Consider the following 14,784-nt stretch of genomic DNA (forward strand, 5'->3'; position numbering starts at 1 on the left):
ATCAGAGTCACACCAGAGTGATGATAGTTCATCTCATTCATCACTCTGGCTGCAAAAGCTAAATTAATAAATCTTTTATTCTTTTTTGTTTTTCCATTTTATTTTATTTTCTTGTTGGCTGCATAGTGAGGCAGATGGTAGCATCACTGCCTTGCAAGAAGGTTCTGGGTTCAAACCCCAGACTGGGGTCTTTCTGTATAGACTTTGCAGAAAGACCAAGTTTCCATTTAATTGAGTGAAAGAATTTGTTGGGTTCATCAAATATACACTGCTCAAAAGAATAAAGGGAACACTTTAACATTTAAGTGTTCCCTTTATTTTTTTGAGCAGTAAATTATAATATCATCAGCAAATAGGTCATTTTGAAGATCACTCACACCCAAATACCTTCATGAGATTTTAGGACAAAATGGAAGATCCCATTTTGAATGAAGGTTTTATTGCTAATTGTGTGTTTTTTATTCTGTAAATGTTGACTAGTTATGATTGAGCTAATCTCAGTTTGTGACAGAGATTCAAAACTCAAAAGACTCAACAGTCATAAGTTGATGTCAGTCTGTGTTCTTCCAGTGTTATTTTCTGTTTAWATGAACATTTTAAACACATCAACAATAATTTGATGAAATCCAGATTCCTGTCACCGTTAGATTTGCTGAATTGGAGCAAAGGCTGCTTTGAACAACAGGAGAAATTGAAACTGCAGAACAATTAGAAAGAAAGTTTGCAGATTTTTTTTTGATTATGGAATAAGATGTTTGCACATTAAATTACAATCACTGTTTGTGCAGTTGGTAGCTTGAAGAAGTAGGTCAATCTTAAACCTACTGAAACTGTGCAGGGAGCTGAAGCAGAGTCTCCAACATGGTGACCAACAAACATACATTATTAATACAGTTTCTGTAAAGACAAGAGGACAGAAACTGATTTTAAGAATCCATACAGACCAACTACAAGAAATGCCTTCCATTATACATTGACCAAGTTACAACTCGTGTTTTTCTTTTAGGGTTGAGCAAATAATATTCTCAATATTATGCAAGATGATCTGAAATTTTGATGTAATCTGTTTTATCTTCTTCTGTTTTGAACTTTGTGTTGATATTTTGTGTCTTTCCAAAAAGAGAAACCACTATAAAAGTTAGAGGATGTCAGTTGTTTTTGACATGCACAAATAAAATCCTCAGAGCATAAAATAATCATCATCTTCACTGTAAGCAAAAAAAAAAAAAAAGAAGCAAAATTGGCTCTTGGTGCCTTTAAAATCGTTCTTTGTCTAGACCCTTCATGATCTTCTGGACCCACAAGAGCTTTGGATTCACACAGATGTAACTCCCTGACATCATGACGAACCTGCAACAGAAGAGAAGAACAAAACTGGTACAGTTGGAAACAAATAAAAATCAAACATTAGCACTATTTAAAGTTAAATTAGAGGCTGTAACGTGACAGAATGAGAACAATTCTGTTACATCACAGAAAGTATCTTTTTAAAGATACTTTCTAAGTAAAGCAGACACTTTCTTAGGACATTATTAGTGATTGATATGAACTTGCTTGACGGCCGACACTTACAGGACTGCAGATTTTGAGCAGTGGGGTCCGGTGACGTGGTATGAACGGATCTGTTCTTTTGCCACCATTCTTGTAGAAAACATGAAGCAGCAGTGAAGAGCGACATTTGGACCTGAAAAGAAGACAGTCAAGTATTGTGGCACCGTGAAAAGTGAGCCCTCCACTTCTTGGACACCAAACAGAAAGATGCTAATAGTTCTGACAGTACACAGATATTTCTCTGAAAGCATTCGTCATTTTACCCCTTTCTTTGGTAAAATGGAATGTGATTACCATCCATCCATCCATCCATCCATTCATCCATCCATCCATCCATCCATCCATCCATCCATCCATCCATCCATCCATCCATCCATCCATCCATCCATCCATCCATCCATCCATCCATCCATCCATNATCCATCCATCCATCCATCCATCCATCCATCCATCCATCCATCCATCCATCCATCCATCCATCCATCCATCCATCCATCCATCCATCCATCCATCTTCTTGACACCCTTGTCCCCCAGGTGAAGTTTTGATGGTTGTAAAGCCACAGAGTTCAAGAAACAACAGAAGGCAGTGGAATGTCATTGGAGATGTTTCAGCCTCAAAGGAATAAGTCTTAGGCTCTTTACCCAGCATGCATGGACATAAAACTGGAACATTCATTTATTTATTTATTTTTTTCTTCTGATAAATATTCAGTAACTCAGCTTATATATTCAATTCAGTTCATGTATGCTGCACAAATTCACAATAAATGCCATGTGAAGGATTTTCAAAAAAGAAAAGAAGGAGATCCGATTTATAAACAGACATTTGAAGTTAGATCCAGTGTATACTCACTGTTAAAACGTTTTCTGTTCAGGTTCACATCCCGCTGCTCAGGTGGGTTGATGATGACCTTTGGTTTTACTTCTGGGTTGATGTTGATTTTCCTGTTTAAATCAGTAGATGGGATCTCTTTACCAAAGCCGTCTCTGCGTCGGTATCTTCATAGAACTATATATTGCTGCTTTAATTTGTCAAAATTGATAAATGTATAAGTCAAAAGAAAACAAGTGTATGCATTTATTTGCTTGTTCTTGTGTATATTTAAACACATAGCTTTGAAGGGGCAGCATTATGTGTTTTCCAGGCAGCACAGCACACGTAAATGCACCAATAGCTTCACAAGCTTGGTCGAACATGTAAAAACAATTTTAATTTGTTGAGTCAGTGCAGTTAGGAGAAAAACAACCAATGAACAAATAAACAATAAAGAAACTGAAACTGTCAAAAACAATAAGTTGACTACTTTGGTCAAACACGTAACAAACTGCAATAAACTTTTTTACAAATAGTTCACAAAGTGCAAATTAGGAATTCAAAATATGATGTCAATAAATAATAAAGCACAACGTTGCTCAGAGCACAAAAAATAGAATTAGACTGAATAGAACCGCCTTTATAGATCGGGCACATTGTCACCATTACCCGATCTTGAATAGTTTTCAGTACAGGGACCGATACAGATATTAATATCGGATCGGTGCATCTTTGTCTGGAACACTTACTGAGAAACAACTGTCAGCTGGAGGCATGAACTCTGCTGAGGTTTCAAATTTTACCCAGTTGCTAACGTTTGGGCAAGACATACGACGCATGAGGTCAGTTTATTGAAGCTTACCACTGTAAACAACTCCTGGGGAGTAGAGCAATTACATCTACCTCTTGCTCCAGCTTTAATTACTCAATATTTTGAGACGTGGTCAACACGGACTGAATGTCTTCGTTCACTTCCTCCACTGACATGTTAAAGCTACCGACAAAAATCAACAACAATCGTTCACAACTCCTCCTTCTGTTCGCTGATTGGTCCAGTTAAAATTCAGCTGGAGAAATTGAGCTTAATGGGAGAAATCTCAAGCAGAGCATAGAAAGGAGATGAGAATGAAGCAGAATTATGCAGTAAGGGAATGGTCGAGATATTTTATGGAAGGGCAGCAAAGGAATGTCGGTGTTGACCAAAAGCCTCTATAAACAATTACACAAGTCATCTAAAAGAAAACCACAAACAGGCAGAGGCACTGCCAGGAATTTTGGGCCCCATGACAAAAAATTAAATTGGGCCCCATGTTGTTCCAATTTCTTGAGTCTATTTGAGCCATAAACAGCATCATAATTTCAAAGGATTGCAACTGCCTTGCTTTTTTTTTGGTCCAATACTGATACTAGCACAATATTTACTGCACTGTAAACCTTTTGTTCATTGTGAATGTTGCATGCAACACTCCACATACAGCATGCAAATAGGTTGCTTACATTTCTTTTTATTAGTTTTAAAAAGAAACTCCAGGCTGTTTTTTATTATCATTTTGTAAAGATTGTTTTAATTTCTGTCAGTAATAAATATATTGTTTTTGTTGTGTAATTCTAAAAACAGCAAAGTGAGAGAAATCCTTATACACTCCCTGGAATGATGCTAACTAGCTTGTCAGCACAGTGTTGCTCATCTTTTTCACTGAGGGGTTACGCTAGTATCTGGTCTAGAGCTACTGCTGACTGGATCGTCTGTTGTGAAGTGTGGTAAAAGGTACAGGTACACGTTAAATATATAGATATGTTGGCAATATTTTTCACTTTGTTTAATAAATGCTGGTGAAATGGAGGCAAACAGTAGTCTGTAGCTAAGCTAACTATGCTAAATGTTTGTTAATCTCACAGTTTACCCAACTCTTTAAGAGAAAAACTGGGCTACATATTGATACTTGTCTTTTCTCTCTCTCTCTTTGAAAACATGACTATTTTTTCTTGGCAGCATAGTAACTGCCACACTCATTCTTGTCTTGTTCTACTGCTCACCACAATCACCGTCAAGCGATAAACAGGAACAAACCATTTCATTCAGATCCAGGGGGGTGTTCAGTGCAAATATGGATGTGTGCTTTTTGGTCTAGGCATGGTAACATTTAATTTTTACTTCTAAAAACAATTAAAAAAAAACAAGATACAATTAATTTTGTAATTGGCAATTTTTTTCTATTTCTATAAAGAAAAAACAAAACAATTTTATGGGGGTCCCCCCTATTCGCTGGAGATAGGCACCAGCACCCCTTCCATTAGGGACAAGGGTGTAAGAAAATGGATGGATGGATGGATGGATGGATGGATGGATGGATGGATGGATGGATGGATGGATGGATGGATGGATGGATGGATGGATGGATGGATGGAAGAAACCACTCACATTTGAGGTGCAGCACTTGTGAGACACTTGTCCATGGAGTTAAATTCTTCACTCTTCCCACTTGCTGCAGAAGAAGTATAAATATGCATATGTAAGTATGGTGCAAAAATAAAACATTATTTAACTGTGGGGAAGGGGGGATGTTGCTACTGGTGGAAACAACAAAGTAGATGACTGGAAATAAAGGGAACACTTAAGTGTTTAAGTGTTCCCTTTTTTTTTGAGCAGTGTATATATATATATAATTATTTTTATTTTTTTTTTGTGGAATATTGACAATGTTTTGCACATATCTGTGATGGAAATGCAGCTAATGTTAAAGCAAGAAATCCATGCATGTCTTTGTACATGAGGCCTTCCAGACAAAGCCAGCTCTTTCACTACCAGTGATGTGACATTCAATGTCCCATAGTCATGATGTGACCCTGGAAATCACCAAGGCGCCACCCTCTCCTGCCACCAAGCCTACATTGCAGTTGATTGGATGACATATGTCTTTTGAAGGAGTGCCATTAGATTTGAGGGAACTTTCCTTCTCTTTTCAATAATGACATTACCACATTTTCTACAAATCAGAGTTTATAATGAAGTAAGATGTTAATCTATTGTCCAAAACTGAAACTTGATGCCAACAAAGCTAAAGCTTACCTTGCAGAGTCGTGCTGGTGGTGATGACTTCCCTTTCTGTTGTTGTCCAGTTAAAATCGAATTGAGGTTTAATACAAAACTCCTCCTTCTCAGAGCTGCTGCTTCTTTTCTGGACAAACACTGCAAAAGCATTTATTTTTTCAAAAGCCACAACGTCACACACGGCGCTTTAAAGGCTGCAATTTTAAGGCCATGGCATTTACAAAACAAAACAGAAACAAAGGCCGAACATCACAGGACGTAGAACATAACACAGAGTTGGAGTGAATCAAAGTTCTGCCCCTTCATTTGTTCTTACCCAAAAAAGAATCTGGTGTTGAAAACAAGAGGATCCACAGCAGGTTCACCAGAGCCAAACTGACCCAAACTCTCCGAATCATGTTTCTGTCTGCTGAGGGTTTGTAACATCCTGCTGCTGCTGTTGATGGCGACCTGAGCAGCATGCATGTGACAGGAAGTTGACCTACAATGCTATGCTCAGGTTGTGTGTGTGTGTGTGTGTGTGTGTGTGTATCTGTGGGCATTTTTAGATTTTAACCACAAAAGAAACAGCCCACTGATTACAGCCAAGCCATGTTTACTGGTAAAGCACTTTCAAACAACAGTAATCAAAAAGTGATGAGCATAAAACATGAGTAACTTACAAATAAAAGCTTCAGTGTAAAATTATAATAAAAAAAAAAACAGGCGGAAACAATAAAGCTAAAAATAAACTTCTTGTTCTGGGTTAAAAGTCAAGGTTTCCAGGCATATAGTGCCATCTTATAGCACAATCAAGTAACTATGTTACCTACAGTTGCTATAAAAATTATGTATATATGAAACATGACTTGAAAAAAAATGGACTAACGTAACACCTTGAAATTAGGCCTCTGTCTCTTTAAGAAGAACCTGCTCTTTCTGAAACTCCGACTTCAGGTGCTACAGAACCCAGTTTAGTGACTGGAGACGGAGCTAAGTTTTAGCAAATCTATATTCGATTTCAAATAAGCAGGTTAAGAGAGTGCAGAAGACAAGGTTAAACCTTGGGCTTTTTAAAAGTTTCTTCTAAAAAAAATCCTTAAAAGGCATGAAATAACAAAACCAATTTATAATGGGGAGCAAGTCCACAGTAATCTATTAAAAAACAACCACATGTAAAATGAAAAATGAGGTGCACAAGTTTGACTTTCTAGACATTTTCTCAATATTTTTGACCTGAATATCAAATTTCCTGTTGAGTTTTCTAAGGTTGGTGTGAAAACTTCAGCAGATAATCTTCATTTTGTGGCCTCATTGAAGTCTGAAGTTTTGGTGCTGAATGAGGTGGGGGCTTTTTTATCGGCTGTATCAGAAAAAATTTTACTATGCAAAACTGCAATGGAAACGCTTTCTTCGCATCATACGAGTCACATGATCAATAACTGGATGTCGCCACTGGCTGAAACCATGAAGAGGACGACGACAGGAAGTAGTTGGAGGATTGTGGGGTGGCATGGTTTTTAATGACTTATTCACGTGTGATTTTTAATTGCGTTTCTTATTTAACTGAAACTCTGCATCTGCAAAATGTTGCTTTTCGACATTAGCAGAATACAGACAGTTTTGTTCACAGCTAGTGATCTGTTAGTTCGTCTTTATGGAGCCATCCTACCCTCAACGTATTTCCTATGTTAATTTCCCCAGGCTGAACTTGTTACCTATAGGATTAGTGATCATGAGGAAGGTGAGAGATCAGCTCAGAACTACACAGGAGGACCTGGTCAATGATATATAAAGAGCTGGGACCATGTCATACAACAGGAATTTCTTTTAAAGAAAGAACAGACAATTCATTTCTTTGTAGATAGAAAAACTTGAAAGTGTATGAAATGCTTATTTACTCCCATGATTAATGCGCTAACATGCTGTCCAGGAAAAAAGAATGGTTCTTTTAAAATTATAAAGAGACTGAAGTGAAATGATATTCATGTTCATGATGAGTGAATATTAACTCTCCACCAGAACCTGAGAACCAAAATAAGTGACTCTATAGCATTTACTGTAAATGAGATCTTACAAAGGGAAAACAGACAGACAGGAAGTCAGAATGTGTCTAAAGCCTGATTTGTTCAAACTACAGACTATATCACATCAGCAGCATCAACATTTAAAGGTTTCTCTCCTTTAGCTGGTCTTACCTGAGAAGTCCAGATCTAGAGTTAAAAAGAATGAGATTCAGACGACATTCAGCAGAACCACAGTGATGCAAACTACCTGCTGCTGATCTGATCTCTGACTTCACTCAGTCAGTGAAGAAGACAGACTGTAAACATCATATATTAGCGGTACAGGATGAACCACAAAGTCAGATGGTTCACGACTCTGTGCTGCCATGGTGACCATTTTTAGATTGAACCACAAACCTAACAGCAGACATTTTGCTTAAGGTGTAACGTGGTGATGTACCTGAGACGGCTGGTTCAAACCACAGACTGCTGCTGTCAACTTGAAGCAGAACATATAGAAAAGTTCATGAACAGTTATCTGACTTTTAGATATCAGCTACCAACATTAACATGGTTTTCATTCAAGATGAGACTTAAAGTTTTCAATTTCATTGAAACTGAAAAAAAAGGAAAAAAAAGGATAGGACAGAATTCACATCTGGTTACAATCTCTGCTCTAGGATAGTTGTTGTACAAAGTTTACAAGTTTTTAGAAAAACATACAATTATTTTAACTTTAAAACAAAATCTTTGATTGCTTGGACCAGATTATTCTGATAGCAAAATCATGATCACTTTTAATGTTCTTCACATGATCTGATAAAGCAGAACATGGTGAAGTTCCTCTATGGGGCCTTTGTCTCTAGAAAATTAATAATTGTCTTCACCCATTGTTCCTTTGGATCTGCACAGAGGTGTTTCGCTGTTTTTGTTATTAAACTGAAAGAAAAGAAATGCACATGTTTAGTTTTTTACCACCACATACGAGTAAATCTAAGATTTTCTCACCCAGCTTGCCGTTACTTACACAGCTGCACTTGTGGGGCACAGAGGATCAGTCATGTGAAACGAAGCGGTTTCTCTTATGTCGACTGGATTTTTACAAACTTGGAAGCAGCACTCAACCGGACCAGTTCCATCTGAAAACCAGACCGTGGAACTGCTGAACGTCTGACTGAGTACAAACTCATATTCTGCTGCTGTAGAAACCAAAATTGTCCAAACACACTATTTCTTTTCACCAGTAGGTGGCAGTGTGAAGCAAATATTTCATAGACTGTTTTACTGTAAGCAGCAGTAAAAATATAAATCTGGGTTTCACCTTGAAAGTCAAAGCAAAAAACAAAACAAAACAAAATAAAAAATACAAAAAATAAAAACACCTGTTTCAAAGCCTCAGTAATGTTAATAGCTACTGATCACATAAATGTGCAAATTTGAATTACAAAAATACATTTGCTTAATGGAAACAGGTCAATTTCAGCTAAACTAATATTTTTCTTTATAAAAACGTTCTAGTCCTACAATGAGGAGGTGATTCAGCTGTACCAAAATGAGTGTATTTTGAAGGAAAAAAACTGCAATAAAAACATTTTTCTCATCACATGATCAACAACCAGATGTTACTACTGGAGGAAACGACAAAAGAAGAGAACAGGAAGTGGTCAGAGGATGATGGTGCTGCGTGTTTTTTAATGACTTGTCACTTGAACAAACTTATTCTAGTGTGATTTTAATTGTTTCTCAGTTAATGGAAACGCTGCAATGATGAAACTGGGTTTGTTAGTTTTTTTGTCAGTAGCAGAACATCAACAACGTTTTGTGGACATTTGTAACAGGAACGCAGCTAGTGTGTTTTAAACAACGAGCACCAACAGAACCTGAATCCCTGTCTCCACAGTTTCAGTTCTGCCTCAGAGATTTGAACTTTAACATCTGTGCTTAGATGAAAACCTGCTGCAGCAAAAACTCACTTTCTGGTTCTGTGCTGAGTGGACTGAGGGTGATGATGGTCTTCTGATGTCGTGGAGTTGTTGGAATCTTCGTAGCGAGGTTAACGTCAAAGTGCTGCCTCAGCATCGGGGATGAGGTGACCTCAGAGAGAGTCAGACTTTCATAAGGAGTGGACAGAGTCGGTCCATCCAAATCCCTGAGAAATAAAACAACTTTATTCTCTTTGATATAAAAAACAACATATTCGAATTAGCTTATTTCAATTGATTAGTGATTATAAAGTTAAACACTTGTTTTCAGGAGCTTTTGACAAATAAGTTGGTTTGTTGTCATTTTTATAATTCTGTTTTTATTTTGTGATTGTCACAGATTTATCAGCCCCTACTGGTCAGCAGTTTGGGTAAACATGTTGATATTAAATGTACTTTATAAATAAAACGGACTGGAATAGTTACAGTCACTGCTGTAAGATAAATGTCCAAACATTCCACATGAAATTAAAGAAAAATCAATGATTATAATCAAAACCTTTGATTAATTTGCAGCTACCATAATCATGGTCATTTTTGACACATTCACTGCACTAAACTGACCTTGTCTGCAGGAAATCAATAATCCTTTTCACCCAGGGTTCCTTTGGATCCACGCAGAGATGTTGCGTCTTTTTTGTTATCAAACTGAAAGAAAATAAATGCAAATTAATTCAGTTTTTTTCTCAAATGAGTAAAATTGAACGTAAGCGTTTAGCTTTAACAGTTAACGGGGCAGTATTATGTGTTTTCTGGCCAAGTAGTGTCATTTTATAGTTCATTCAAGTAACTGTTACCTTCAGTTGTTCCAAGTTGTTATTTATATGTAAAATACAACTTAAAAATGTGTAATTAAGTGCCTTGAAATTGGGTCCCTGTTTCTTTAAAAACTCTTGCTCTTTCTGGCACTCCGCCTTCAGGAAGTCGTCGCAACATGGCTCCTCTATTAACACTGGTAAAAAACGTTTTTACCAGTGTTACATGGAGACGTAGCTCCTGTAATGAGCTCAGCAGATCCACCAGGCGTCTGCTAACTGCTGCTGGCTAGTCTGAAGGAGCTGAGTAGGGGAGGGGGGGGCCGCTCTGTGAGGTGGAATCTTGGAAACTGCAGCTCAGAGGAGGAGTTTCAGCTTGAAGGCGGTTCTAGGTCCACCCATGCGCTTTCCACAGCTAAATGGTTGCCATGGAGATTAAATTATTTCTCATGAAAGAATCATAGCAACGCTCCAGGTACATTTTTTACAAGGGAATAACATTATAACATGATGTTAACCTCATAAAAGTGGATTTTACGTAATACCCCTTTAACACCGCAGTGAAACAGCTAATTTTGTGCGTATTCTACCAGGAGTGACAGAAACCCAACTTGCAGTACTTACATGGCTGCATTAATGGGGCAGCAGGGATCAGTCACCTCAACTGAAGCGATGAGCTTCTCATTCACTGGTCCTTTCATTAACACAAAGCAGCAGTCAGCAGGAAACGCTAGACCTGAAAACAAAACCATGAAAGTCTGAGTAAAAACACATTTCTGCTGCAGCTCTGAAAGGGTTAAAGCTGACTTGTCCTCTGAATGGGTAGAGTGATAATCATGTCGATTTTACGTTTTTAGAACAACAGCCTGAGCAATATTCTCATTTACTACAAAAACTGAACAGCATTTTGACTTTGCAGTAAAACTGCTGAAAGTAGGATTTAGTGTTGACTTTGGAGAAAATCCCTGAATCACCCATTTTATTTTAATTAAAGGACACTTGTGTACTTTCTTTATTGCCAAAGAATTGGATAAATTAGAGTTGTACCAATATAATGAATTTGCAAGCAAAGCAAATTTACATGACTGTAGATGTAACTGTATGTAACTGTGTGTTTAGCATAGCTTGTTGCTGAAACAGAAAACAGGTTGCAGTGACTTGAACCGATCAGATCCACAGTCAGTAAACACTCACTCAGTAGTTCCTGCTGGACGGGTCGGCTGATGTCCATCCTCTGATTTCTGGGAGTTGTTGGAATCTTTGTAACAAGATTAGAGCTGGAGTTCAGTCCTGGTGGTGAAGTCAGTCTCTGTTCATGAGCAGATACAGTCGGTTCAGCCAAGCTGCTGAAAAATAAAAAAATATTTTGATGTTTGCCAAAATTTTCTATTTGACAAACACAGAATGGTTAGATTTGTCAATAATGATCAATTATCAATTAGAATGATCAATAATTAGAGTCATTAATTAACCTAATCAAGGCCTTATGAACTAAAAATAATCAAAATACTTCAGAGTTCACTGCAAAAACACAAAATCTTACCTTGTTTAATTTCTATTTAAAAACCTTTAGTAGATTTCAAATGAGATGAAACTAACTTACAAGTTTTTGTGTTTTTGTAGTGTAATTCAGGTGAAAAGCAGTTTAACAGGTAAAAATCCTTCAGGCTCCTCTTTGTCTCCATAAAACATCAGCTTCTGTTTTCTTAAAAGGATGGTACCATGTATGTAACTATGACTGTGCATCAGGCCCATAATAAATAAAAAAAGGAGTCAATTTAAAAATCATAACATTTCCAAAACTCATTTCCTTCCTTCCCAGCAGTGATTCTCTACCTCAGAGCAGTAAAATCTGTTCACCAACTCGCATGTCGCAATTTCATAAAGATTAAAAACAGTTCAAAGTGAATAAAAACAATCAATCCTAAATGTAAACAGTTGATTTGATTGGTTCTGGTTCTTGGTTAAAATGTTGCTCACATTTCATCAGGATCAGGAGCTGCAGATGTTGGAAACTTGTCATCTGGGATGGAATTTGGAGTTTGTGTTTTCTTCCCATTCACTGTAAATAATGCATGAACTGGATGTTGAACTATATGTAATTATATGTTTCTTTCAGAATTAAGTAAATCAATAAATACATAAATACTGTTACTGTGATTATTTATCCATATAAATAATGACTAAATAATCATACAAATACAAAAAAGTGTTAGCCTTCATTCTTCCTTTTTTCCATTTCTGTCACATTTCACCGTTTCAATATCACAGGCATACATTCATGAAAAGTATATATATTTTTTGTTTACACGAAAGCTATGACATCTCTGCTTGGATGAAAACCTGCTGGAGGAAAAACTCACTTCCTGGTCCTGGTCTGAGTGGACTGAGGGTGATTTTGTGCTGTCTGGGTCGGTTGATGTTGACCTTCTGATTTCTAGGAGTTGTTGGAATCTTTGTAAGAAGATCAGCTTCAGAGCTGGAGCTGAACTCTGGTGGTGGAGTCAGTCTCTGTTCATCAGTAGATACAGTCGGTCCATTCAAATCACTGAAAAACAAAACAAAACAAAACAAAAGTTTATCTACACACAGTCAATTTATTTAGAGTAGGAAGGTTGTTTGTTAGTTATTCAGTGATTAGTTACCAACCCGATTAACAACCTACTTTGGAGTCGGAGTTTAAAAGTTATCAAAACATTCATTCTTGCAGGTTTGAGGGATACAGAGCGCCTCCTATTGACCCAAAGCTGCTAAACAGAGCAATGCGCGCCGTGATGTAAACTCATGCAGCTGATAGAAATACAGAGACCTGTTGAAGAAAAGCTGTTACCATGGAGACATATTAAAATCCTAAACGATTCATCTCCCATCTGTTAGCTAAAGTCTCTGCTCCAAGACCGACACAAACTACTAACTGCAGACTTTATTCATCTCAGGTGTGACATATGTGTCACACTGTATAGCTCTGTGGTTTACAATGTCTTTTAAATATATATTGTTTTTCAGACAATATTAAATCACTTCAGTAACGTCTGTTTTCGCAAACACAGCACTAGCATAAGAAGAAGGTTCCACATGACGACTCAGATTAAACCAACTTTTACATCTTTGTGTTCATAAATGGGTTCAAGGTCAGTTTCTGTTGATGCATCACAGTTAGAAAAGACATAAAACTTTAATTACTCACATCTGATCAGGATCAGGAGCTGCAGATGTGGAGAACTTGTCACCCGAGTTGGATTCTTTATATTGAGTTTTCTTTCCATTCACTGCAAATAATGCAATGATTTAATGTAGAACTATATATGTAGTTATATAAAAATAGATTCTCATGAACATGTACAGCCAGTACCTCATTACTATTTTGTTTTAGGATTCCACAAAAAAGCTGTATTTGTACTGAGATTAAAAATAATCCAATATGGAGAATAATTTTATTTTTTAGTTTTCTGACACAAATATCAAGAACATTCAGATCTTCAGATCTCAAACCAATCCGTCTACGTCTCACCAGGACGTTCTGTGATGGTGCTGATGTCTCCATCTGGACCGCTGGCTGAAGGTCCAGCTGATGTCCACTTCCTGTCAGAGTCTGGCTGAAGGCAGAACTCCATCATGAACGTCTCATCAGAGCTGCTGATGCTTCTCCTCTCCACAAACACTGAGAGACACAAACCCGGTTATAGAGCAGGTCACAAGGTCACATCCACTCATGTTGCATATTAATGTTGGATCTGATCTATCTGAACCGAAGCCTCTGTGTGGATCTGGATGCCAGCAGCATCAACATTTCCCAATTCCACAAATAGGTTCAAATTTATCCAGGCAAACATCAAAAGTAAAAGAACATTTGATGTTTGGTCAAACATTTTCTGTGTTGCACAAAAATTCAAAACAAGATTCTGGAACGGGCACCGACCTCGACTCAATTTAAGATTTAAAGACATTTGATATCATTTAAACATTAAATCTGTGGCAGGAAACCAAACAATTTGGTGTAGAATTATCCCTTGTAAGAAGAATCCTTAAATATTTTGCCGGAAATATGTGAGAAACTCAATGTTGGGTACAAAATGCRTGAGGTTTCTCTCTAACTTACTAAAAGACATGTACCTGTATATAAGTAAGTCTCTATGTGACTGTGAGCCTCTATACATGTGGATTAGATAGAAGTTAAATAACTGCTGATTATCTGAGTTCAAGTTTTTCTAGAGTCTTTAATGAGCTGTAAACGAGGTGTTACTTAGGAAAACAGACAGACAGGAAGTCTGAATGTGACTAAAGACAGATCAGTTCAAACTAATGTCACATCAGCAGCATCAACATTTAAAGGTTTCTCTCCTTTAGCTGGTCTTACCTGAAAAATCCAGATCTGGAGTTAAGAAGAAGGAGATCCAGACGACATTCAGCAGAACCACAATGATCCAAACTACCTGCTGCATGATTTGATCTGCTGCTGATCTCTGACTTCACTCAGTCAGTGAAGAAGACAGACTGACATTATAGATTAGAGCTACAGGATGAACCACAGCCCGATGTTTTTATGAAGCAGTGAGAAACGTCTGAACCGAAACACCTCTACCTCAGCTTGGTGTGTTACGATGGTTTCACGTCTCTCTGCAGCCATGATGAACATATTAGAT

The 14,784-nt window shown here is 37.3% G+C and overlaps 1 protein-coding gene across 1 annotated transcript; it reads right to left on the bottom strand.

Moving 5' to 3' along the window:
• Positions 1-1,193: 1,193 nt before the first annotated feature.
• On the bottom strand, positions 1,194-14,774 carry LOC103480216 (uncharacterized). The gene is made up of 19 exons (XM_017310298.1): positions 14,499-14,774; positions 13,653-13,802; positions 13,329-13,410; positions 12,505-12,689; positions 12,122-12,203; positions 11,336-11,487; positions 10,766-10,877; positions 9,951-10,034; positions 9,378-9,553; positions 8,432-8,543; positions 8,200-8,343; positions 7,865-7,903; positions 7,597-7,721; positions 5,736-5,869; positions 5,438-5,557; positions 4,790-4,853; positions 2,407-2,498; positions 1,573-1,684; positions 1,194-1,350 (listed from the first exon to the last, which is right to left on the bottom strand). Exons 1-11 carry the CDS (start codon positions 14,581-14,583, stop codon positions 8,250-8,252), a joined length of 1,314 nt encoding a protein of 437 aa, XP_017165787.1. The 5' UTR covers positions 14,584-14,774; the 3' UTR covers positions 1,194-1,350; positions 1,573-1,684; positions 2,407-2,498; positions 4,790-4,853; positions 5,438-5,557; positions 5,736-5,869; positions 7,597-7,721; positions 7,865-7,903; positions 8,200-8,249.
• Positions 14,775-14,784: the final 10 nt, after the last annotated feature.

This window comes from Poecilia reticulata, linkage group LG18, assembly GCF_000633615.1.
Source record: "Poecilia reticulata strain Guanapo linkage group LG18, Guppy_female_1.0+MT, whole genome shotgun sequence".
NCBI lineage: Eukaryota > Metazoa > Chordata > Actinopteri > Cyprinodontiformes > Poeciliidae > Poecilia > Poecilia reticulata.

Bases quoted from the DNA above. Each gene is read 5' to 3' on its own strand.
- LOC103480216 (XM_017310298.1), bottom strand. From the start codon at position 14,583: ATGCAGCAGGTAGTTTGGATCATTGTGGTTCTGCTGAATGTCGTCTGG. The intron at 11,488-12,121 runs GTGAGCAACATT...TTTATTTTTCAG, and splicing joins GCTCCTGATCCTGATGAAAT to CAGCTTGGCTGAACCGACTG. The intron at 8,544-9,377 runs GTGAGTTTTTGC...TCTGGTTTTCAG, and splicing joins ACTCAGCACAGAACCAGAAA to ATGGAACTGGTCCGGTTGAG.